General features: G+C 40.9%; 1 protein-coding gene across 1 annotated transcript; it reads right to left on the bottom strand.

The window, feature by feature from the left end:
* Positions 1-1,185: 1,185 nt before the first annotated feature.
* Positions 1,186-24,017, bottom strand: PAG1 (phosphoprotein membrane anchor with glycosphingolipid microdomains 1). Its single transcript, XM_065400034.1, has 6 exons — positions 23,893-24,017; positions 15,192-15,243; positions 13,242-13,338; positions 9,573-10,174; positions 3,651-3,710; positions 1,186-1,539 (listed from the first exon to the last, which is right to left on the bottom strand). The coding sequence occupies exons 1-6, from the start codon at positions 24,015-24,017 to the stop codon at positions 1,186-1,188; spliced, it is 1,290 nt and encodes a 429-aa protein (XP_065256106.1).
* Between the last annotated feature and the right edge of the window lie 1,517 nt (positions 24,018-25,534).

Raw genomic sequence — 25,534 nt, 5'->3', positions numbered from 1 at the left:
AACTAATAGGTAATGTTTTTAAAATCAGGATAATTTTTTTGTTACATAAAATGGCAAGTTAATATACAATATTTTTGAACATGGAAAATTTGTTAGGAAGTAAGCATAAAACTTAAAATATCAACCCCCACGTACCACACTCAGTAAATAAATTCTCATAATAAAAAATATGTTTTTTACATTTTGATCTGATTACATCTAAGTTGAGTAACTTAAAAGAAGCAGATTTCTTAAAGATAAGGTCAATGCTGCGTTAATGTGGACTGGACATTCATTTGCACAGCCCTTCAGATGCAACATGACAACTGCCCAAATGCTGTGTAAGTCTGAATGTGTGTGAGAGACAGAACCTAAATGTTAAGGCTATAGTTTTAAAGCAATATGCTCCCAGATAATTTTTAAAAAGGCAACAAACAACCCCTACAAATACCAGTCCTTAAATACTGACAGTCAAGTTCTAAAGCTTGACTTAAAAAAACATGGACTCTACAAAATGAATTCAAGTACTATTGATGTAAGTCACTTGTGAACTGAAGTACCTTTGTTTAGACCACTGCAGTAATGAAAATGGAATGGAACACATTAATATTCTGTCTCCATCTCTGATCACATCTGGCTGCAAGAGCTCACAGTCCTAATATACTGAAATACAGAGCTCCTCCTATGTAGAGAAGTTAAACTCATTTTTCATGGCCCCACAAAGAAAGTCTGAGTTGAAGTATGGAGCTAAAATAATCTGAGATTTGCTCTTTGAAGAGGAGGGCTGAAATTGAAGGCAAACGATCCTTGAGAAATATTGTGAAGCTAATGACAAGAATAATATTTAAAAATGTAAAGCTGGTTTTCTTTAATGACAGTATTTTTAGGAAGTGATCACTTTGAGGTGACAAATGTGGTACTCTTTCCCAAATACTGGTTGTCTTGCAACTCTAACAATAAAGGATCCTTTAAACCCTTTTGATATCAATTCTGAACTGATGTAATCGTTCTCGTGAGGTTCACACCACCAACAAGATAGTGCAGCCTGGATGAAAAATGCTTTGCTTCTTTGTCTTTAACTTTTGTTCTGTACTTATACTTTGACTTTCTGTTGTTCAAAAGGAAAAATATTCCTGTTCTTGTTTCACATGAATCTGTTGAAAATATCTGTTGATAATACCTGCCGTAATCTTGTTGCCAGGGCAATTAAAGTCTGGAGATATCCCTAGAGTTTTGCTGCAAGTCCCCTATACTCTCATAGTCATTCTCTCCTTGGAGAATAGCTTGGCTGGTGTTAGGCACTGATAAGGTCTTGTCTTCCTCTTGGCTTACTGACTGGACAACTTCGTAGTCCGATTCTGACTCCCCATTTGGCCTGTCCGCTGACTGAGGCACAGTGGTAATGTCTGAGGTGTTTTCCAAGTCCTTTACGCTAGCATAGAGGCCACTGCAAATAGATGGGGACCTTTGAGGTACAACTTCTTGAATACTAGTGTAAGTAGAATCCAGCACTCTGACGGCCTGTCCTGGTTTACTCACAGAAGAGTACATAGCTGAAATCTAGGGAAGAGAGAGAGAGAGAGAGATTTAATTTTTAAGCAAAGCAAAGAACTTCTGTTCCATCATCCTCAATCTGTTCTGAAGTCAGCCATGGAAAAGTATATCGCTGCTACACTCATCGATTTTTTTTTAGGGAGAAAACATTATTTATTAAAAACAACCATTGAACATAATCCCTTGTAGTCCAATCTGTATACGAAAGATAGCCAGCCCTGTGGGAAAGTTGATAGAGTTATAGTATATTTTACCTCAATATTCTCAATGCTCTGGCTGACTGTGGGTGTGACAAGGAGATGACTGGTTTCAGCTTCTGGAAAGCAATGTGTGTGTGAGGGGGTGGAATGTAATTTGTACCTAATTTTAGATAGAATGTCTACTCTTTTACCCTTGGATAGAGGCTGCACTGTAACTATAGTTGTCACAGGTTCTATGAGGGACCAAGGATGTGAAGAGAAAATAAAAATGGAGGACAAAATTTACTCAGCCAAGGCGATATTAAATAAAACTAGAGCTAATGCTGGGCCTGATGCTGCAGACCCTATTCATTTGACTTCAATGGGATTGCTTCCTGAGCAGGGGTCACAGACTTAGTCCCTCTGTGATTTAGGATTACAAGTTAAAGAGCAAACCCTTGTCAGCATGTCTTGGAGGCTGACAGGGAGAGAGAACACCCATGGTCACACTAGCCAATTCCCACTAGCAGATGACAAAAGTAACATGCCTGAAAAGCTATGAAATAATAAACCTCAAACAAGGGCATGAATGGTTCAAGAAAAAGGCACTTTCAAAGGGAATAATTAATAAAAAGAGCCAAATCTCAGAAAATACAGAGCTGAATAAAGGGGCCATGTACTCAAACAAGCCCACATAAAAGGCCTGGAGCCCAGACGTGGAATTCTGAACCCCAGAATGCAGTAGACAGCACACAGCCACTGCTCTAGGTATGTGATGCAGAAGTAGATGATACTCACTGCTCCATCCTATGTGTGGATTTGGCTTTGTGGTTCCACTTCTGTCTATACCCCTTCTCTACTGGAATGCAGAGAGCCCTGCAGTGCATAAGGCAGGGGGTGGAGCTCACCTATGTGCGTTTTCTGAGCCTACCACCTTTGTTAATAGAAACATAGCTCTTCTGTTACATCTTGGGTCTTTCACACGCATGCAGGGTCATTCATGGTTTGGATGAAGTGAATTAAGAAACAAGAGATGTGCATTATCATAAGACAACATTGAGTGCTGCAGGTGCACCTGTGATTCACATAGGGAGTGCAAACACTTCCATTAATATTCTGTTGTATTTTTTAATTAACAGATGTATCACTTTCCAGGTGGTGATATTTCCCAACTCTTATTTCCTGCAAACAATAGGAAATACAGACAGAAAGTTTTCCTACTAATATATTTCCTGAAATACCATGTTCATGCACACACAGATTCTCAGGACTAAATTAAAGGAACCCAAGATCAAGGATGACTGCCTGTTTATGGATCTCTTAATAGAATACATGAAATCATGTGGTGCACTGTAAAGTTTGTGTTTGCTTTTTAAACAACAAATATTTGTATATTTCATGGGGTTACTGGAGGTGACCACACTCAGCCTCTTTTTTTTTTAAACTTTTCTTTTCCTTCCCTATTTGGATCCCCTTAGTTTGTTTTACTTGTATAAATTTTTAGAGGATGGCTTTATATTCCAAATGGTTTTATTATGTTTTAAATCTATTTTACATTTCTCCAAGCACTGTGGGTGGGGGAGCACTTAAAAAAAAACAGGCCATATTGGGCCATTGATTTATTTTAAGCAGAACTCCTCATTGAAATCAACTGGACTATTTATGGCCTCAAATTATTTACTGGCATTAATTCTTTACAAGGCAGTAACCCCCTAGTAACAGGTATGAAAAACCAAAATGCAACATTCTACTTTAAAACACCTCAGATTTTATGACTTTGGCTTTATAAACTGAAAAAATAATCCATAGCTTTAGTCTCCCTACAGAGAATTTTCACCTTTCTCAGACCCCACTTAATCATGCAGAACTTATGCTGATCTCAGTCTGAAAAAAAAAAAATCTTCTGGTTAGTTATTAAATTTCATGCAAGAAACCTACATCATCTTCTGTCAGAGACGGGTCTTCCTCTCGAGACTTGTAAGACAGTGAACTAAGCCTCTGTAAGAGAAAAAACCCCTCATTAACAGTGAACATTGTGAAACCTGTAATACAGCATTCCCCTTAGAATCAATATATATTACATGGGTATTTGCTCACTCCATTCTATTTTACATCAACTAATATCTATGCTACTGCTTTTGAGATAAACAGCCCTGAGGGCAGTATGGCTTTTTAGTGCATCAGTGTTGTTCTGAACCTAACTTTCATAAAGAAAGGTAAAAACAATTCAGTGGTTAAATGGACTCTGTTCTATAGGATTCCTGCAGTTAGATTTCTAGTGAAATAAGAATGAGTCCGCAAAAGGTTTACAATCATGAACAATTAACACCAGGCTGTTATGTAAGGCTTACCATATCACACTATTTACATCTAAGAACTATTTCTAATTAAAAATAATTAGTTTAAACAAATTCAAGGGAATAATATCCCTTTAAAAGGGACACGAGTGACTGGAGGTACCATTCTTTGTTAAAATGTTAATGGAACCTTTGCAAAATGGTTGTGGCTGATGTCTTGATGTTGGGTTGGAGGCTTTGGCTTCACAACTGAGGAAATAAAGGTGTTACCCATGAAGTTGGTTTAACAAAAAATCAAAGATATATTTACATAAACATTCCCTTTTTTGTTGCTACAGCAGAACCAGCAGATGCTGCTGTGCATTGATAGTGAAAGCTAAATAGAGGAATGGGAAATTAGAATTAAAAAAACCCTACAACAACCCCCATCTACAATGTTTAAAATATTCAATCAATTCCCATTTTCAACTGTGCTGCAGCCGTAGTTCTCAAGGACAGAACAGGCCTGCACTTCAATGCATTATGCATGTACATTGCAAGAAACATGTGATGCTGCCGGAGCTCTAACTCAGGATGACTTTTACTCTGAATAAATTTTAATTAGACAAACACCTTTTCTCTGGCACTTAGGGAACTGTATGTGTCATCTCTTGATTAATTCTTCAAAGCGTGAACCATTTTAATCAATTCCCAGTCCCAGCAGATTCTGACATTGTATTCTCTGGATTGGGAAGCTACAGAGCAGCGAATACATTTCTTTGTATCAATGACTATGAAATAAAATGATTTTTTGGAAGATTTTTCACACCTGACAGGAATAAAGTCATTAATACCGACAAATTTTCCCCATAAATATTAGGGTTGGTGTTAATATTCATTACATATAATATTTATTATATATTTAGCTCTTTTTGGTTAATTATTAGCAAAGCAATCTTGATTTTCTTTTAATAACCTTGTTATTTGTAAGTATTCACTGAACAGTCTTGATGAAAAATTTTCGGGCTTATGAGTTGTGTGTAAATTGTTCACTTTAACTCTAATATAGCCACCAATCTTATATGGTGTTTATCTGTTCCCTGATTGGATGATTGAAACGTGTTAAATAGGAGACTCACCAATAATAATAGCAAGTAATGTATATCCAATACACATTTCAGACAAAAACATTCACATTAAAACTTGTGAAACTTCGGAGATTTGTTAATATGTTAATAAATACTAGGGCTGTCAAGCGATTAAAAAGATTAATAGCGATTAATCATGCTGTTAACAATAATAGAATACCATTTATTTAAATATTTTTGGATGTTTTCTACATTTTCAAATATATTGTTTTCAATTACACACAGAATACAAAATGTACGGTGCTCACTTTATATATATTTTTATTACAAATATTTGCACTGTAAAAAACAAAAGAAATAGTATTTTTCAATTCACCTAATACAATCTCTTTATCATGAAATTTGAACTTACAAATGTAGAATTATGTCCAAAAATATCTGCATTCAAAAATAAAACTGTGTAAAACTTTAGAGCCTACAAGTCCACTCAGTCCTACTTCTTGTTCAGCCAATTGCTCAGATAAACAAGTTTGTTTACATTTGCAGAAGATAATGCTGCCTGCTTCTTGTTTACAATGTCACCTGAAAGTGAGAACAGGCGTTTGCATGGCACTGTTGTAGCCGGTGTCGCAAGATATTTTACGTCAGATGTGCTAAAGATTCATATTTCCCTTCATGCTTCAACCACCCTTCCAGAGAACATGTGTTCATGCTGATGATGGGTTCTGCTTGGTAACGATCCAAAGTAGTGCGGACCAACACATGTTCATTTTCATCATCTGAGTCAGATAGATGCCACCAGCAGAAAGTTGATTTTCTTTTTTGGCGGTTTGGGTTCTGTAGTTTCCTCATCAGAGTCTTGCTCTTTAAGATTTCTGAAAGCATGCTCCACACCTCATCCCTCTCAGATTTTGGAAGGCACTTCAGATTCTTAAATCTTGGGTTGAGTGCTGTAGCTATCTTAAAAATTTCACATTGGTATCTTCTTTGCATTTTGTCAAATTTGCAGTGAAAGTGTTCTTAAAACGAACAACATGTGCTGGGTCATCATCCGAGATTGCTATAACATGAAATATATGGCAGAATGCAGGTAAAACAGCAGGGGACATACAATTCTCCCCCAAGGAGTTCAGTCACAAATTTAATTAACGCATTTTTTTTAACGAGCGTCATCACCATGGAAGTATGTCCTCTGGAACAATGGCCGAAGCATGAAGAGGCATATGAATCTTTAGCGCATTTGGCACGTAAATATCACGACGCTAGCTACAACAGTGCCATGCGAACACCTGTTCTCACTTTCAGGTGACATTGTAATTAAGAAGCAGGCAGCATTATCTCTCGTAAATGTAAACAAACTTGTTTCTCTTAGCGATTGGCTGAACAAGAAGTAGGACTGAGTGGACTTGTAGGCTCTAAAGTTTTACATTGGTTTGTTTTTGAGTACAGTTATGTAACAAAAAACCCTACATTTGTAACTTGTACTTTCATGATGAAGAGATTGCACTCCAGTACTTATATGAGGTGAATTGAAAAATACTATTTCTTTTGTTTATCATTTTTACAGTGCAAATATTTGTAATAAAAAATAATATAAGATGAGCACTGTACATTTTGTATTCTGTGTTGTAATTGAAATCGATATATTTGAAAAATGTAGAAAAGAATCCAAAAATATTTAATAAATTTCAATTGGTATTCTATTAAAAGTGCAATTATTCACAACTAATTTTTTTAATCATGATTAATTTTTTGAGTTAATCGCGTGAGTTAACTGCGATTAATTGACAGCCCTAATAATTACCCAATATAATATGTACACTCACAAATAACAAATAATATGACCCCATATCATAAGGGTGTGTCTGCCCTGTAGCACATACTGTTGGTCAAGCGTGGCATGGCTGGCACTTCCTGCCTCAGTTTCCCTCTCCACGGTTGGTCTCCTCCAGCACAGATTTGATTGGTGTACAAGAAGAACTAGGATATGGCAAAGTGATGAACTGCTCACACACATCACTGCCCTACTACCGGGAAAAGCTAACTTTGATCACTAGGCTAACATTTTTGCCATTGTGATAGGGTGACCAGATCACAGAGGCGAAATATCGGGACGCGGGGGAGGTGGGGGAGGGAAGGGGCGGAGCCAAAAAATAAAAAAGCCAGTGGGGAGAAAAAAAAAAAAAAGCACGAACAAGCGGGAAGTGCCTAGGCTGGCGCCGGCCACACGCAGATGTAAACAGCGGCCCCCGGGTCCCGGGACGCAACAACCCCCGCCCGAGGACTGACACCCCGACGCCGCGGAGATGGGCACGGACAGGGGGAGCGCCCCTGCCAGGTCCCTGCACGGAGACCGGCCTGGGCTGGCCGCGGGCGCGCCAGCGTGGGGCAGCCCCTTCCCTGGCGGTCTCCAGCTCCCCGCGGGCCCGGGAGTGCAGAGCTGTAGCGACCTTCGCGCCACTGGGCTACACCCCACTGGAGAAGCGGGACCTTGATACGGCCCCCAGGCTGGGACTCGCCCAAGCATCGCGGGACGGGATCTCCTCACCTAGGGTCGCACACCCAGCCAGGCACGCACTGCTCCCCCGCCCTGCCCCCCGGAGGCAGACAGACTCACAGATTCTAATTATTCCCAGCACTGCGGCGGAGCCGCCGCCCGACCGGCCCTTCCAGCCGCTCCTCCGCCTCTCCCTCGCTGCATGTCAGGCAGAGGCATGCACCTGGCACCCGGTGCCAACTACACCCCTCCGGGGCCGGGGCGCACGTGGCGGAGGTAAAGCCCCGAGGAACCGGAGTCCCCACGCAGGCAGCTGCTCCCCCCCCCCACCCATGGGCGCGTAGGGAGCCGGTTCCCCAGGCCGGACCCGGGGCTGGCCCCCTGCAGGTACCGCCCCGCCCTCCTGCCTGCGCTTGGGCTAGGGCCAGGCCGGACTCACCCCGCCGTCCCCAGGCCTCCACCCTCCAGCGCTTGCCTGGGAGCGAGGAGGAATGTGGCGTGCTTCGGGAAGAGGCGGGGATTTGGGGAGCTATCCAATGGGGGAAGGAGGGGGCGGAGTTGAGGCGAGGGAGGGGGCGCGACCTGGAGCGGAGGGCAAAAATTGCTTGTTTATCCAGTGTCCCAACCAAACATTGGTCGGGACGCGGGACAAATGAGCAAATATCGGGACAGTCCCTATAAAATTGGGACGTCTGGTCACCCTACATTGTGATCACGCAGCCTCCGAAACTGCTTAACAGCACTGACTAGACCATAAACAATCATGTCTTTTAGGAGTCTATATTTACATGTAAAGACCAAAGCAGTTCTTGTCTCACTATTATCTACCTCAGCAAATGTAAATAATGGGGGGAAAAACTCACTATAATTTCATTTGAGCCTTTTGTGAAACTTGATCGATCTTAACACTGTTAAGAACTCTATGGCCATTCTAGCCTACAAAGCAGCTTAATGGCAGCCAGGGGGAAGATGCCTAAGGCCTGGTCTATACTGGGCGGGAGGAGGGGGGTGATCAATCTAAGTTACGCAACTTCAGCTATGTGAATAACGTAGCTTAAGTCGACGTACTTAGATCTACTCACCGCAGTGTCTTCACTGCAGTGAGTCAACTGCTGACGCTCCCCCGTCGACTCTGCCTGCACCTCTTGGCCTGGTGGAGTACAGGAGTCGACGGGAGAGTGCTTGGGGGTCGATTTATCATGTCTAGCTTGATGCGATAAATCAACCCCCGCTGGATCGATTGCTGCCAGCTGATCCGGCAGGTAGTATAGACATACCCTAAGTTAGAGTAGCTCCTCGGGCAGATTTAACTTACATCAGGGGCCGTCCCAACCACTGATGCAAGTGGAATCTGGGTGGCAAAAAGGTGGCTTAAAGTCAACTTTGTCCCCTCCTATGTTGTGCCTTAGACACAGCAGAGAACCTGGCCTCTAGACTGTAAGAACGTCAGGACTGGGCCTCATGATACCTGCCTGTAACCTTTTGTTGGACTGTTGTTAAACCAATATGGGAAGTGCATTCCAAAGTAAGAATGGCCTCTACCAAGAAGCCCTGCTCTCCATTTTGTACATCTAGGTATTATTTGCATAAGCTATTAGCAAAAACTAAAGGAAAAAGACCCTAAGTCACAGAAATGAATAGGATGCCAGTGCAGCCTTTAGAGAACTAGTGTGATAGCTTCCATACATCTAACACCACTGAGGAAGCAGGCAGAAGCAGTTTGTACTACCTGCAATTTCTGAATAGTTTTAAGAATGGCCCCAAGTAAAGCACACTGCATGAATCCAATCTGGAGGTCAGGATGGTATGGATAACTGTCCTCACCAGAGAGACTGGAGCGTATGCTTCACACCGTCACTATTTCACAGCCATGCATGACCTTAATTTAAATATGTTTTTTAAAATAAAGGACGATTTTTAAACTTTCAGCTCTATGACCATCATCTACGTACATAGGGTCTTTTTTCTGTCATTATACAATTGTCAGTATAGGGTTTACCTTATCAGGTTCACCAGCCCTCTCAGTCACCTCTTCTTCCTCCTCTGCTTCCTTTTCCTGAACATTCTCATTTTCATCAAGAAATTTCATAGGTACGGGAGGTGGAGCCTCATCTTCCATGTCTGGAGTGTTGCCAAGAGGACTCTCTGAATTAGTACTTTGCCGACTTTTTTTATTTCGGTCAACGGAGGCATATTCTGCTGATTCAGTCCTGCGCTCAGGAATCTGGTCCAGACCTTCAGCAACTGTCGGTGTAGACTTTGGTTTGCTGCCACAGCTTCTCTCAGCGTTGGATGCTACTCCTACCTCCTTAATTTCCTTCACAGTTTCATACAAGCAGTCTTCAACTATGTTTTCTTGGGAGGAGCTATCTTTCAAGACCTCATAAGGCCCTTCCATTCCAAGACCCTGATCATATTCAATATTTCTTGGGGAGAGGATGGTTTCCATGGCATCATTAGGAGGAATTCTGGGTAGCTCCCGGCTCTGGTGACATTTTATCGACTTTCCCAGAGCGTCCTGATGGTCTAACAGATCAGAAACAGAAGTTTGTACTTCTTCATAAGGCTGGATGCAGGCAGTTGTGCTGTCTTCTGAGAGAACTACAAAAAAATATAACAGAATAATTTACCAACTCTCCCTGACTACAGGAAGGTTAGATTAAATAAGCATACAACCTACTTTGTTTCTGCATTACTATTTTTTATTTACCGTGAGAAAAAATTACTTGGAATTCTCCGGTATTCACAGTATTCTCAGGTTTTAAATAAAAAGACATTGCTGTACTTACCAGATAAGATAGTTTAGTTTCACAGCACATTATTTATGCAATGAATCTCAAAACACTTTACACAGCAGCAATGCTCATAGTGAGCCCAGGGAACGGGCGAGTAGATGCAACATATGTAATGTTCTCAAAAATAGCTGCTATCCATTTTTGCATATTAGAGTCTGCTGGGGTTAAGAGTGAGGATGTTGGTGAGGATTCTGGACTCCGCTATTGTTCTTTTTGAAAAGTCCTGTTGGATCTTTGATTTCTGTTTGCTCATTTCTCTGAGACAAATAGAAAGGCCCTCACTTTAACAGAATGGCCTAATTTTGACCTGACCCACACCTTGTCCAACCCTACTGAAGTCAGCTGGGTTGCAGAGCACATTCATTACTCCACAAGTTCCTTATTGAAGTACTTTTCTTAATACTGTAATGCATAATATGAACTGACAACCTTTAGTCCTACAAATGAGGGATTACTAGTAACTACTCATCCACAAATAAGGTAGTCCATCAGATTTGGGGTGGAAAAGAAAAAAAGGGCAACCTGTTTTATTAAGCAGAACATGTAACCCACATCTGAGAACATGACAATAACTTGTTATTTTCAGAGATAATACTGCTGGAATGGAATGTACAGATCTTGTTATCTGGTTGTGCACGTGGGTATGCACTGAAGTTTGCTGGCAGTCAGATATACACCTCTACCCCATAGAACGCGGTCCTCCGGAGCCAAAAATCTTACCGCGCTACAGGTGAGACCGCGTTATATCGAACTTGCTTTGGCCTCCCTGCTCCTTGTCCCCTGACCGCCCCCTCCAGAGACCCCCGTCCCTAATCACCCCCAGGACCCCACCCCCTACCTAACCCCCCTGCTCCCTGTCCCCTGACTGCCCCGACCCCTATCCACACCCCCCCCCCATCCCCTGACAGGCACTCACCGGCAGCGGCGGGAAGCGGAGCAGCCCAGCCCCAGCCCGCTCCACTCCGCCAGCTCCCAGCTGTGTCGCTCTGCTTCCCGCCGCAGGTGAGTACGGGGGGGCGTCCTTTCCCCAACCTCCCCACACTCACCGGCGGCGGGAAGCGGAGCACTGCGGCTGGGAGCTGACGCGCTAATCCGCCGGAGCGCTGCTTTACCGCGTTGTATGCGAACCCGTGTTATATCAGGTCGTGTTATATCGGGGTAGAGGTGTATACACAAATCCATACAAACACTTTCAAGATTTTATCGTGTGCTTTTATAAGGGACATCTACCTGAAAATTATTTCTCTATGAGGTTATTTTACTTACTAGCTTCTAGTAACACTTCAAACCGACAAAAGCTTAAAAAAAGGAGAAAGAGAAAGTGGTATTTTCCTCCACTTTTCCAGTCTAATGTGTGGATTTGGCTGCACTTTGTGTGTAATCAGTGTCACTGATTTTGCTGGTTGTCAGCTCTACTTTCTTTGCCGTGCACAAGCATGATGACCACTTTCACACCCTGCTCTGGGCGTAGACTTTTGCCCCAGCCCAACAAGAGGATGTTTACCTGTAACACAGCAACATAACTGAGTATGTTTCTGAGTTTCAGGCTGGGAGTGATGGTGTCAGGAAGTCTCCTTTCCCTCCTGGGATCCTTGAACAAAGCCAGGGAACAACAGGAATTGGGTAAAGGGCAGGAGCGGAACCTTCTTCTCCTTCAACCCAGGGGCCAATGGGAATCTGGTAAGGTGTTTTTCATTCCCAGGATGCAGCTCCTGGGCAGCACCAGGAACCAGGTAAGGACTGGGGTGGGGTAGTTTGGAACTTTGAAAGCTCATCTCTATGCTGCTGTTGCCAAGGCCAAGTGAAGAGGCTGGCTAGGTAGCAAGTGTGCATACAGAGTGGAAGCAGGGGGAGGAAAGAGGGACAAACCTGAGTACATTAAGCAGTGCTGCTCTCAGGCCTGACCATACTCCCTTGCTGAAAAGACCCACACAAACACCAGCGGGGCAGCAGACAGAGCCATGAAAGATATTACAAATAACAAATTAAAACAAATCTGTCCATGCTATTTAAAGGGCAATTTACACCAACTGTGAAGTTTGAGAGTGTATTGAGTCATTCTGTGAGGTAAACACACCTAAATGTGAAACACCAACCAGTCTGAGGGAATGGGGATCAGCCATAAGAAAGGTTAGGTTTCAAAATTCCTTTTAATTGTTTTTTGAGTGCTAAAGGTTTAACGGATTAGTTTACAGCCTCACAGTGAGATTAGGGATTTAGCTGTAAACTAGGGAATGCAGCCCAGTGTGTCAGCGTCTAACCCAGGGAGGAAAAAACAGTTGGCTCCTGGGAGCTCTGTATTGAGAGCATGTTTATTTTTAGTTTCAGCTGAGTACAGTATTTTCTGGTGTTACATGAGTGTGAATCATTCTGAGTGTTCAGCAAAGCAAGAGGAATTAAGGAAGAGCTTATTCATGTTTCAGTTTTCTAAAATATAAAAATATGTTCAAGTGAACAAGAAAGTTGTTTTGTTTTTTCCAAACTACTGACCGTATAGTGTATTCAAATGACTCTGGTAACAGGACAGCTTTCAACATTGTTATTATTTATAATTTCTTTTCCCATCCTGCCCAAAATGTGCCTTTGTGCTGCTGAAATCTAAAAGAAGGGACAATTCCTGCCCTGAAGAGTTTACAGCTGAAGGTGCTGATTTTGCAAACGTTTACACATGTGCTTAGCTTTACTCATGTGAATAGTTCTATTAAAGTCAATGGCATTACTCACATGCGTAAAGTTAAGCATGTGGATATTTGCAGGATGGGGCCAAGAGACTGCACAAAGTGAAGCAGATATAAAGGATGCTATACAAAACAAACGAATGAAAGAGTATGGTATTTCTTTCCCTTTCCTTTTCAAAGTACTGCAGTACTTACCATCCCCATTGCTCAGTCCCCCATTCTGGTCACTGCTGACAAGAGGATCTATAGCCAGACTTGTGATGGAATGGCTGAACATCTCCTTATCTGAAGGCTGGAAAACAAAATCTGAAGGGTTACCTAGCATTTAAGTAGAGCAAGAGATAAACTATATTGCAAAATAATACTGTGAATGTAGTGCAGTTAATTTGAAACTGGACACATATGTGTTTATACGGATACACACACTGTTACTGCATACACGTACTATGGATTTGATTCTGATCTCACACTGCTCTGTATCAGGTATAAAACTGGTGTAAGAATAGAATCAGGCCCTATATATTAAAGTATTCGTGCATATGTTATATTAAATCACTAACTGCATCTAACTATACTGTGAAGTTCAGCCAAGAGTAAAGCAGATATAACTTCCATGGAAATCTTGAGTCCAAACTCACTAGTAATGTTCTGTAGTATAAATTGGTCAAAAACCTGATGTTAGTGGGTGTGCAAAGCAAGTGTAATTTACAAACCGAGTGAGGAAAAAGTGGAAGTCATGGGGTTAGGGTAGCAGGAAAAGCTACTAACAGGAAGGTGTAGAGAAAATAGCCCACCAAGCTGCCATTCTTCTTGGCTGCTTTTGCTACTGTGTGGCCAGTGTGTAAATTACACTTATTTTGCACACTCAGACTGACAAATTCCCACAAGTTATACTATTGTACTTTGCCATATACAGGATACAACTGTACTCTAAGCTATCATGTGCAAATCAGGAGTAAGTCCACCGCACTCAATGGGGCTAGTCTGTGTAAATGAAATCAGAAACTGTCGCACAGTGAAAAGTCAACATTTACCTAGTTACCACAAAGAGGTATCTTATCTACCACAATATTAGAATACAAAGTGACTGCAGTTTCTTTGATATCCCTGTGTGATAATTTTGAGTAAAGGTTGACTTTTTAATGGCAACCACTACACACACCTGTTTTCTGACCAATTTATGTTCAGCGTGAAAATAGCATTGTTATTTATGTCATCACTGCATAAATTGAATTAAATCTGACTTAAGTCCATGCAATAAAAATTCAAAGGTAAGCATTAAATGTTGGCACGTCACCTTGCCCTTTACTATGCTGGAAATGCTAAAGCCTCAGGACACTGCCTGATATCGCAGATGCTGCCTGATCCTTGTTCACCCAAGCCTTCCACTGAACTCTCTGGGGGCTGTGGCTCACCACATCCCAGTGCTTCTTTCCCTGCATGCAGTCCCCCAGCCAGGTGCAGCCCAGAGAGTGGTACCATGCTGCTGTGGCATCCGGGCTGCAGCCCCTTTCCCTGCTACTGCTCTGCCGCGTGTGTGGTCCCTGTGTGCAGGCAGATTTGCTGGGCTGCAGTTCCCCACTCCACTACTGCCTCTGCCCACAGCCTCCCTTCCCAGCCTTTACTTCCTGTATGGTCCCCTTGTGCAGGCAAGTTTGCTGGGCTGCAGGCCCCAGAAGGAAGTACTGGGATATGCCGAGCACCAGCCGCAAGCAGGTTCGCGGGGCTGCAGCCAGAGAAGACACAACCCAGCACTTCCTTCCCTGGCTGTAGCCTCACAAACCTGCCTGCAGGGGGTGCTCGGCATGTCCCGCTGCTTCCTTCTGGGGCTGCAGGTGGTGCTTTTCTTCCAACAAAAGTTGCTAATAAGTGACATGCCATTGCTAATATCCGAATCCCATCAACACTGATGTTAATGGGATGGGATTAGTTCCCAGCAATATGTTGCCATTAACTGGAAGTTGCTAATATCAAGATTGCTATTAAGTGGAATCAACTGTACCCACCTCACAAATCCTCCCATTAACTCCCCTAAACCTCCCCCTTCTCACCTGTAATATTTTATTTTGCATGCCCAGGCTTGGGCAAAGGGCTCATTACAAACCACTAGAAAGACACAAGCTGTAATAAATAAATAATATTTACCACATTCATCAGATTTTCATGGTCCCCATTCTGATGTTTTGGCCTCTTTTCCCTTAAATTAAAACAAAATTAAAACAAAATTAAAACAAAATTAAAAAATGTAAAATTATGCTGAGAACATCCAGTAAACCTCTAGTAAAATGAGTGTGCTGATGGTCACTATTGACCATATTGCTTCACTTTTATTCTTCAGACTAAAACATGGATTCTTAACCTGGGAGTTGCCACTATCTAGAGAGGGGCAGCAAACAGGTTCAGACAGTCTCACCAAAACGTTTTCCTGTTCTAACATCCATTCACAGAATGGAGAAGTTTGTGAACTACCACATTAAAATATCAATTTAACCCTTCTTTTTGTCACTTTCTGAAATTCTCACATAAGTATTTTCTGTGACAGATTCTGTAATCTATGAAGCTGTCTCTTTAAATGGCCAGGGCAACACCTCTTAAGGAACACTGCAGTCTGAGGAATTAGAAGAGGCTTTTTAAAGGTCCTATGGGCCACATAAGTCCTACTAACAGCACAGTTTATGATTCCTTAAAAAAAATACCTACAAGTGGATAAAGAGTGGGCACTCTAAGAAGCAAAACACTTACAGTGTAATTTGTAGCATCATGTGGCATGTACTTCATTATACAATGAATTGTTTCAGATATGCTTTATCATCTACAGATTCTTAGAAGGGATTAATTATGTCCCCAACACCCCTTTCTGAAAAAGATCACTTATTCTGAAACACAGCTATGAGGCTGACAGATAGAAACTTCTAATCTGGAGAAAAAAGGGGAGTGCAGTTGGGAGGGGAAACACAGGGAGGTGAGGTGGGAGACTAATGATGTCGCCTACCCCAAATACTCGGAGACACATGGCATTTTCCACAACAGAAATTTGCCTATATCTTTAAACTTCTACTTAATTGTGAAACAAGTAATTATATCAATTCAATCCATACCAATGTTCATACCATGCAGAATGTGATTCATGTTTACAAATACACTTCTACCCCGATATAATGCTGTCCTCGGGAGACAGGTAAGATTCAAAAATCTTACCGCGTTATAGGTGAAACCGCGTTATATCGAACTTGCTTTGATCCGCCGGAGCGCGAACCGCCCCCCCCCCGCCACCCCGGAGCGCTGCTTTACCATGTTATATCCGAATTCATGTTATATCAGGTCGTGTTATATCGGGGTAGAGGTGTACTTCATTCCCTCAAAGCTTTTTTGACAAAGCATTTTAAGCATGGCAGATTTTACTCTTTTTTAAGTCATCAAATATTTCATCAACAATTTTCAAAAAGTGTGCTATGAAGAAATTGTATATAATTTGTAAACAACCCACCACACAAACTAACTTGTAATAAATGATACTGCATGCAGACTAGCAACATGCTGAATTACTGAAGAACATCACTAGATAACTTCTAACAATGAATTTGCATAACTTGTTAGAAATATCCAACAGATTGATTCTCATAAAAGCTTTCTGCTGCTTATTGTTTCTGGCATTGTCTCTGGGACTCAAGCATTATTAGATACAATATAGAGCAATATTCATTAATCAGAACTGTGATTAAGAACAAGAGGATTTTTAACTCATATCTGTATACAGGCAGTTGTGACAAATGTGGGAATGCTCATGAGATCTTGTAGTAAAGAATGAGATTAGATGGGTATCCCTTTTAAGAGCAGAACCAATTTACACATGCTTTTTAGAAAGCCAAGGAGCTCTTGGGCCCAGCCTGGTCCCAATTGTCTTCCAGAGAGTGCCTCAGTCTGTTTTTCCCTTTCAGGGAAGTTAGGCTCTGTGACATTATTGACATGAACTAGGACCGTATAAATCACTGTTGCAACCAAGGTCCTATAGTTGCACCAAATCTTGTACAAAGAAGATCAAGTAAGGTGTCTATGGAAAGGTTGTAATTTACTAGTTATAATTATGCTATCTGTATGTGTGTATCATTTTTGTATTTAAGTTATGAATATTGGCTATGTACTTGTATCTCAATGTGTTTGATTCTAAGTAGCATCAGTGAAGCATTTGGTCAGCTTCTTGAGAAAGGACTATTCTGAGTAAGTGCCCAATCAAGAAAACTTAACTGACAATGAACCTTGGGAGACTCCAATCCACATCTGAGAAAGCTGGGAATGTTCAAGATAGCATGTGAGCAATGGCTGCCGCCTGCAAACTGAGTCATGCATGGACATGTGACTTGCCCATGTGACTCCAAACTCCATCTTGCTGCTGTGATTTTCCACAGTAAGAACAAAGGGGTCCTTCCACATGGCAGAGAATATAAAAGGCCCTGAAAACCCCTCCATTTTGTCTTCAATCCTGCTTCTGACCTCTGGAGGAACTGTGCTTGAAACTGAAGCTCTGAACAAAGGACTGAACAACCCATCCAAGCTGGGATGTTTGTACTCCAGAGACTTGATTGGTTTAAATCAGCACTAATCCCATCAAGCCTGAAACAAGCCTGAACTAAGAATTTTGCAATTGTTGTATGTATTTGATTTCATTTAACCAATTTTAACTCTCATCTATATTTCTTTCTTTTTATGAATACATCTTTAAATTCTAAAGAACTGGCAACAGCGTGATTTGTAGGTAAGATCTGACTTGTATATTGACCTGGGTCTGGGGCTTGGTCCTTTGGGATCGGAAGAACCTTTTTTCTTTTACTGGGGTATTGGTTTTCATAACCATTCATCCCCATAAGGAGCAGTGCTGGCGGTGATACTGGGAAACTGAAGTGTCTGAGGGAATTGCTTGTATGACTTCTGGTTAGCTAGTGGGGTAAAACCGAAGTCCTCTCTGTTTGGCTGGTTTGATGTGACTTAGTAGTGATGGACTCCAGCCTTGGGCTATAACTGCCCTTCTCTAAGCAATTTGTCCTGAATTGATACTCTCAGTAGTGTCCCACCAAAGACCACTTTGTTACAGGCTCTCTCAAAAACCCCCCACCCTTCATATGCATTTCTGGGATTCTGGCCCCCAATTACCATAGTGCTAAGTGGCCTTTTTACAGAACCCAGATGTGAAGTCTTCTTTTTGCCTCAGACTGGTTTCTCCCAGTGGTTCAGGCAGGTCATCTAAGAAAATAACCTATTTAGCCTTAATGACTTGCAATCACTGGTCTGAGAGGAGTGTGCTGAAACTGTCTGCTTCTCCTGACATTCCCACAGACCACAACATAAGCCACATTTTGGGGTACACATCAATATTCCTTGTTGAGCATTTCCACATTCTTTACAGCAGTAAAGAAAAATGATGCACAATTTTTGTAATTTTCATAATTTTAATGTATAATTTTTGAAATTTTTAAAAAACCTTTTTACTCTTTATTGTTCATATAAAGAGGTCAACCTCAACCTACCTATTAGACATCCATTCTGGTCAGATGCAGGTTGCACAGCTCAGGCAACCACTGCTCTATTTTCAGCTGTAAAGATTATGGACGTGTTTCTACTCTCATTTAAAATGATGTAAAATCCAGATGAAATCCATTGACATTTATGTAATTACTCTGGATTTACACTAGTGTAAATAAAACAAAATTTTTCTGCTCAAAACTTAACCCACCATTGTTAGAATTTTTTCAGAAAAGTCCTCTGGATTTTAAAGAGTAAAATTTTAAAGCACTACACTGCACCTCACTTAGCTGCATGATCCATTAAAGTCAATGAAAGTCACCATCACTTCATCAGTGGGGCTGATTTTACATGTTTTGGAAAGGGCTTGAAATTCTACTTTGAAAACCAAAGTATTTATATTTAGAGAAGCTGCTGGTCTTGGTGGAATGAGGCTCTCTAATAACAAAGGAAATCTTAAGGGTAGAGTGGCAAATCAAAGCTTTGCTTAGTACCATGCTTGCTAATGAAATCTGAAGGTTTGATCCTTGTTCTTAACTTCGGGGGGTGCAGGATCAGCCCCTAAGTCTCCAAAGAGGGAGGAGAAAAAGGTGAAACTTGTAGGTATATCAGTGTAATACTTTGCTTACTGCTTTCTCTGTCTCCCATATGCTTCTGCCCAGTTCAACCCACCAGATAGCAGTGTCGGGGAACATTCATCTCCTGCTTCTCTCCAAGGTTCTCTGCTCTGCCTGAAAACCTGGGCAGGTTAGTGATCCAAGCACTGAACACCGGGAGCAGAATACCGCTCACTCTCTCTTCCGCCCTGGGCTCCCTGGTCTGTGCTGGCATTTCAGGCAGAGGAGGGAGTCTCGGATGGACTGAGGGAAAAAAGGAGGCTGTTGGTGTACAGAGCTCCTACACATCACCAGCAGGAAGGCTGTGGAAGCGAAAGACACACCCTGTACGTGGGGAAGGTTTTACAGGGTTTTTCCTTGAAAGGGCCTAGGTGCAATTTACTGAATCTACCCTGCAAGACGTGTAGAATAACAAAGACTTGAAAAGTGTGGGGGGATCTGAAGCCCTCATCAGCCCCTCTTCAGTGCTAAGAATTTGAGAAATCAAAACAATTCCCACATTCACTATTTGTGTATACTCTACAAAGTGCCCCCTCTGTTGGTTCTGCCCCTCTATATTGGCGGGAGCTGTTATCAATCAGTGATGCCAGTACCAAAAGAAACGATTCAAATCAGACTGAAGTACTGACTTCATTGAACACAATTTACTTAAGCTTAAATCTTTTCTCTTTTGCATTGTGCTGTAATCAATACTGTAAACAAACATCTCTTATTGAAAATAATCTATTAAGTCTGGACAGATCTAACTGACCCAATAGCTGGGCAGAGAGGCAGAGAGGGAGAACGTTTGGATGATAACCTGCAGAACATAGCAAACCTCTTTTCTCACTTCACAAGTCATGGATACAATACCACTGGGCTGTGAGCATAAGTGTCCTTGAGAGTTTCAGGTTGTAGTATGTGGGTGAGCACCTTATTGACATGCTGGCGTCTGTGAGAGCGGTCCATTGCAGAGGAAAGGAAGTACAAGATCTGTTCAATGTACGATACAGGTTGCCTTGCTTTGCAAGGAAGTTCAGAGTTTAGGACTTCACTACATAACCATAGCGATTTTAACCTCAAAGACTCATAGACTTTGAGGCAAGGAGGGACCATCGTGATCATCTAATCTGACCTGCACACTGCACGCCACAGAACCTCACCCACCCACTCCTGTAATAGAGCCATAACCTCTGGCTGAGTTACTGAACTCCTTTAAAGACTTCAAGTTACAGAGAATCCACCATTTACTTTAGTTTAAACCTGCAAGTGACCTGTGTCCCATGCTGCAGAGGAAGGTGAACCCTCCACCGCCCCTCGCCCCCCCAGGATCTTTGCCAATCTGACCAGGGTAGAAAAACCTTGCTGACCCCAAATTTGGCTGTCAGTTGGACCCTAAGCACATCAGCAAGACACCTGGGAAAGAATACTCTGAAGTAACTCAGAGCTCTCCCCATCTAGTGTCCCACCTCCAGCTGCTGGGGATATTTGCTCCTGGCAGTCGCAGATAGGCCACATGCCGTTATAGGCAATCTCATCAGACCATCCCCTTCATACATTTATCATGCTCAGTCTTTAAGCCAGTTAGGTTGTTTGCTCCATTGTTCCCCTTGGAAGGCTTTTCCAGAACTTCACTCCTCTGATGGTTAGAAGTAGGGCTGTCAAGCGATTAAAAAAATTAATCGCGATTAATCGCACTGTTAAACAATAATAGAATACCATTTATTTAAATATTTTTGGATGTTTTCTACATTTTTCAAATATATTGATTTCAATTACAACACAGAATACAAAGTGTACAGTGCTCACTTTATATTTATTTTTGATTACAAGTATTTGCATTGTAAAAAAAAGAAATAGTATTTTTCAATCCAATTAATACAAATAAGTGTAGTGCAATCTCTTTATCATGAAAGCTGAACTTACAAATGTAGAATTATGTACAAAAAAAATTGCATTGAAAAACAAAACAATACATTATTTTAGAGCCTGCAAGTCCACTCAGTCTTACTTCTTGTTCAGCCAATCACTAAGACAAACACGTTTGTTTACATTTGCAGGAGATAATGCTGCACGCTTCTTGTTTACAATGTCACCTGAAAGTGAGAACAGGCATTCTAATGGCACCGTTGTAGCCAGCGTCGCAAGATATTTACGTGCCAGATGTGCTAAAGATTATATGTCCCTTCATTCTTCAACCACCATTCCAGGGGACACGTGTCCATGCTGATGACGGGTTCTGCTCAATAACAAGCCAAAGCAGCTTTCTTTTTTGGTGGTTTGGGTTCTGTAGTTTCTGCATCAGAGTGTTCTCTTTTAAGACTTCTGAGAGCATGCTCCACACCTCATGACTCTCAGATTTTGGAAGGCACTTCAGATTCTTAAACCTTGGGTCGAGTACTGTAGCTATCTTTAGAAATCTCACATTGGTACCTTCTTTGTGTTTTGTCAAATCTGCAGTGAAAGTGTTCTTAAAATGAACAATATGTGCTGAGGCTATAACATGAATTATACAATTCTCCTTCCAGGAGTTCAATCACAAATTTAATTAACACATTTTTTTTTAACGAGCGTCATCAGCATGGAAGCATGTCCTCTGGAATGGTGGCCGAAGCATGAAAGGGCAAACGAATGTTTAGCATATCTGGCATGTAAATACCTTGTAATGCCAGCCACAAAAGTGCCATGCAAATGCCTGTTCTCACTTTCTGGTGACACTGTAAATAAGAAGTGGGCAGCATTATCTCCTGTAAATGTAAACAAACTTGTTTGTCTTAGCGATTGGCTGAACAAGAAGTAGGACTGAGTGGACTTGTAGGCTCTGAAGTTTTACATTGTTTTGTTTTTGAGTGCAGTTATGTAACAAAAAAAATCTACATTTGTAAGTTGCACTTTCTCGACAAAGAGATTGCACAGCAGTACTTGTATGAGGTGCACTGAAACATACGATTTCTTTTGTTTATAATTTTTACAGTGGAAATATTTAGAATAAAAAATAATATACACTTTGATTTCAATTACAACACAGAATACAATATATATGAAAATGTAGAAATATATTTAATAAATTTCAATTGGTATTCTATTGTTTAACAGTGCAATTAAAATTGCGATTAATCATGATTAATTTTTTAAATCGTGATTACTTTTTTTGAGTTAATCGCATGAGTTAACTGCGATTAATCGACAGCCTTAGTTAGAAGCCTTCATCAAATTTGAAGCCTGAACTTGTTGATGGCCAGTTTATATCCATTTGTTCTTGTGTCCACACTGGCACTTAATTTAAATAATCCCTTTCCCTCCCTGGTATTTTCCCTCTTATGTATTTATAGACAGCAATCGTATCTCCTCTCAGCCTGCATTTGGTTAGGCTAAACAAACCAAGCTCCTTTAATCTCCTCTGATAAGGTAGGTTTTCCATTCCTCTGATCACCTTAGTAGCCCTTCCCTGCACCTGTTTCAGTTTGAAATAATCTTTCTTAAACATGCGAGACCAGAATTACACATGGTATTCCAGATGAGGTCTCACCAGTGCCTTGTATAATGGTACTAACACTTCCCTGTCTCTAGTGGAAATACCTTGCCTGATGTGTGTAGGATTGCATTAGTCTTTTTCACATCTGCATCACATTAGTGGCTCACAGTCATCCTGTGATCAACCAATACACCTAGATTTTTCTCCTCTGTTGCTTCCAACTGATGCGTCCCCAGCTTACAGCAAAAGTTCTTGTTGTTAGTCCCTAAATACATGACTTTGCACTATTAAATTACTCCAGTTTACAAGGCCATCCAGATCTTCTTGTATGATATTCCTGTCCTCGCTCGTATTGGCAATACCTCCCAACTTTGTGTCATCCACAAATTTTATTAGCACACTTCCACTTTTTGTGAAAAGGTCATTACTGAAAATGTTGAATTAGATTTGTCTCAAGACCCAATCCCTGAGGAACTCCATTAGTAACCTCCCACCAGCCTGACAGTTCACCTTTCAGTCTGATCCATTGTAGTCTCCCCTTTAACCAGCTCCTTATCCACCTTTCAATTCTCATATTAATCCCATCTTCTCCAATTTAACTATAATTTCCCATGTAGAACTGTATCGAATGCCTTGCTGAAATGCAGGTAGATTAGATCCACTGCATTTCCTTTGTACAAAACATCAGTTATCTTCTCAAAGAAAGAGATCAGGTTGATCTTGCATGATCTCCTTTTGTAAAACCATGTTGTATTTTATCCCAATTACTCTTTACCTCTATGTCCTTAACTATTTTCTCTCTCAAAATTTGTTCCAAGACCTTGCATACAATTGAGGTCAAACTAACAGGCATGTAGTTTCCTGGGTCACTTTTTCCTCTTTCTTAAAAATAGGTACTATATTAGCAATTCCCCAGTCATAGGGTCTGACCCCCGAATTCACAGATTCATTAACAATCCTTGCTATTGGGCTTGCAATTTCATGTGAAGAAAACTGGCCAATAAATTACTTTGGTTTGTGGCCCATTTTTAGGATTTTTTGTAATTTCAGCCTTTCTTGCTACTTGGTTGTAAATTAAATGACTTCAATCCATGCTATACTTAAGGCATCAAAATATTTACCCTAGAACTGAAGAGAACATATTATGACGACAGTAGGATTTTCCTTTATTTATACCTTAACGAAAAATGCAACAGGACTCCCTCTGTCATGTTTCCTGCTTTTTATCTTTATTGTCTCCTGACACACTGAGTCTTACCTGTCACAGCTGGAGCACAGAAAGATAAGGAAAGTAAGGAATAAGAGTGTTGTCACAGCTGCCAAACTTCCCCACACAATGACATGAAGTTGTCCACTGCTTAGGAAACCACCGTCAGGTCCCATGATATTAATAGGAGCTGGTGTAATTTAAGGATGAAGGGATTAATCCTTGGAGAATGCTGGCATCTGTGGTGAAAGCACCTTCTCTTTCTGCAAAGAGAAAAATGTCTTTAGAAATTGTTATGGATTTTGAAGATAGACTGACAATTACAGGTCTGGCAAACGAGATCTTCAAATATAGTCTACAAAACTAACGACTAAACATGCTCAGCTTTTAGAAAACCTGACCCAGCAAGAAAGGTTAAAAAATGGTGCATGTTTAATTTTGAGAAAAGATTGAGGGAGGACCTGATAACAGTCTTCAAATATGTTAAGCGCTATTATACAGAGGACTGATCAATTGTTCTCCATGTCCACTGAAGGTAGGACAAGAAGTAGTGGGCCTAATCTGCAGCAAGGGAAATTTAGATTAGACATTACGTAAAACTTTCTAACCATACAGGTAGTTGAAATCTGGAATAGGCTTCCAAGGGAGGTTATGGAATCCCCAATCATAGGAGGTTTTTAAGAACAGATTGAACAAACAATTGTCAGGGGTGGTCTAGGTTTACTTGGTCTGCCACAATGCAGGGGGCTGGACTAGATGACCTCTCGAGGTCCCTTGCAGCCCTACATTTGTATGATTCTATAAAAAAACTGTTCCAAGAACAGGAAGACTAACAAAAATACATCTTCAGTAAGCTCCTGATAGTAACATAGAAAAAACCTGTCAAATATTAACAGAAATGATCAAATATCAACAATCTTCACATAGATGAAAGTAGCGTAATCTCAGTACTTGTATTTTGGGAAAAATAACCCCAAATGACAATTGCCAGGTACCAAAGCAGTCCATTCTCCATCTATAATTGTTAATGATGATTTTAGTAAGTGCATTTTCAAACACAACTAAAAATTCTGCAACGTTAGCAAGAAAAAAAATTATTTATATGGTGCCTCCTCTCTTCCCAGTTCTGTGTCTGCTGCCTGCATGTGACCATCTGTTAAATAACTGGAGCTGTGTGCATAGCTGTTTTTTTGGTTTAAGGGCTGAACTGAAAATTAATAAAAAAAATTGTTTCAGATCAACTCAAAATTATAATTTTTCGGCAAACTGAAAAAGTCAAAAATATTTTGTTTCTGGTTGAATGAAACATTTTATTTGATTTAAAATGAAACATTTCAATTTGCTTGACTTTTTAATTATTTTTTAAGTTTTTTAAAACAAAATTGAAGTAAAATTTTAAATGAAAGTCATTTTGAATCAAAAAGTCAAAATATTTAATTTTAAAAATGTGAAAACAAAATGTTTTACCTTTTTTGAAATATTTATTTTGTTTCATTTTTGACATAAACCATTCAGTGAATTTGACATGAAGTCGTAAAATGTTCCAGTCAACCCAAACGTGCATTTTTCAGTAAAAAAAGGTTTTGTCTGAAAAATTCTGCCCAGCTCTAATAATGTCAAACAAGCAAGGTAAATCTAAATGGAATAGCATAAAACACTTCCTGCAAAGGGATTATAATTAGAGTTAATTTTC

Source organism: Emys orbicularis, chromosome 2 (genome assembly GCF_028017835.1).
Source record: "Emys orbicularis isolate rEmyOrb1 chromosome 2, rEmyOrb1.hap1, whole genome shotgun sequence".
NCBI lineage: Eukaryota > Metazoa > Chordata > Testudines > Emydidae > Emys > Emys orbicularis.
This window is presented reverse-complemented; position numbering and strand designations above follow the sequence as displayed.

What these genes read in the sequence shown, in the direction of transcription:
- PAG1 (XM_065400034.1), bottom strand. Translation starts at nt 24,017, where the DNA reads ATGGGACCTGACGGTGGTTTCCTAAGCAGTGGACAACTTCATGTCATT. An exon ending in CTGTGCTCCAGCTGTGACAG is followed by an intron (nt 15,244 to 23,892) that starts GTAAGACTCAGT and finishes TTTTAATTTAAG; the next exon opens with GGAAAAGAGGCCAAAACATC. An exon ending in CGTCTCTGACAGAAGATGAT is followed by an intron (nt 1,540 to 3,650) that starts GTAGGTTTCTTG and finishes TCTCTTCCCTAG; the next exon opens with ATTTCAGCTATGTACTCTTC.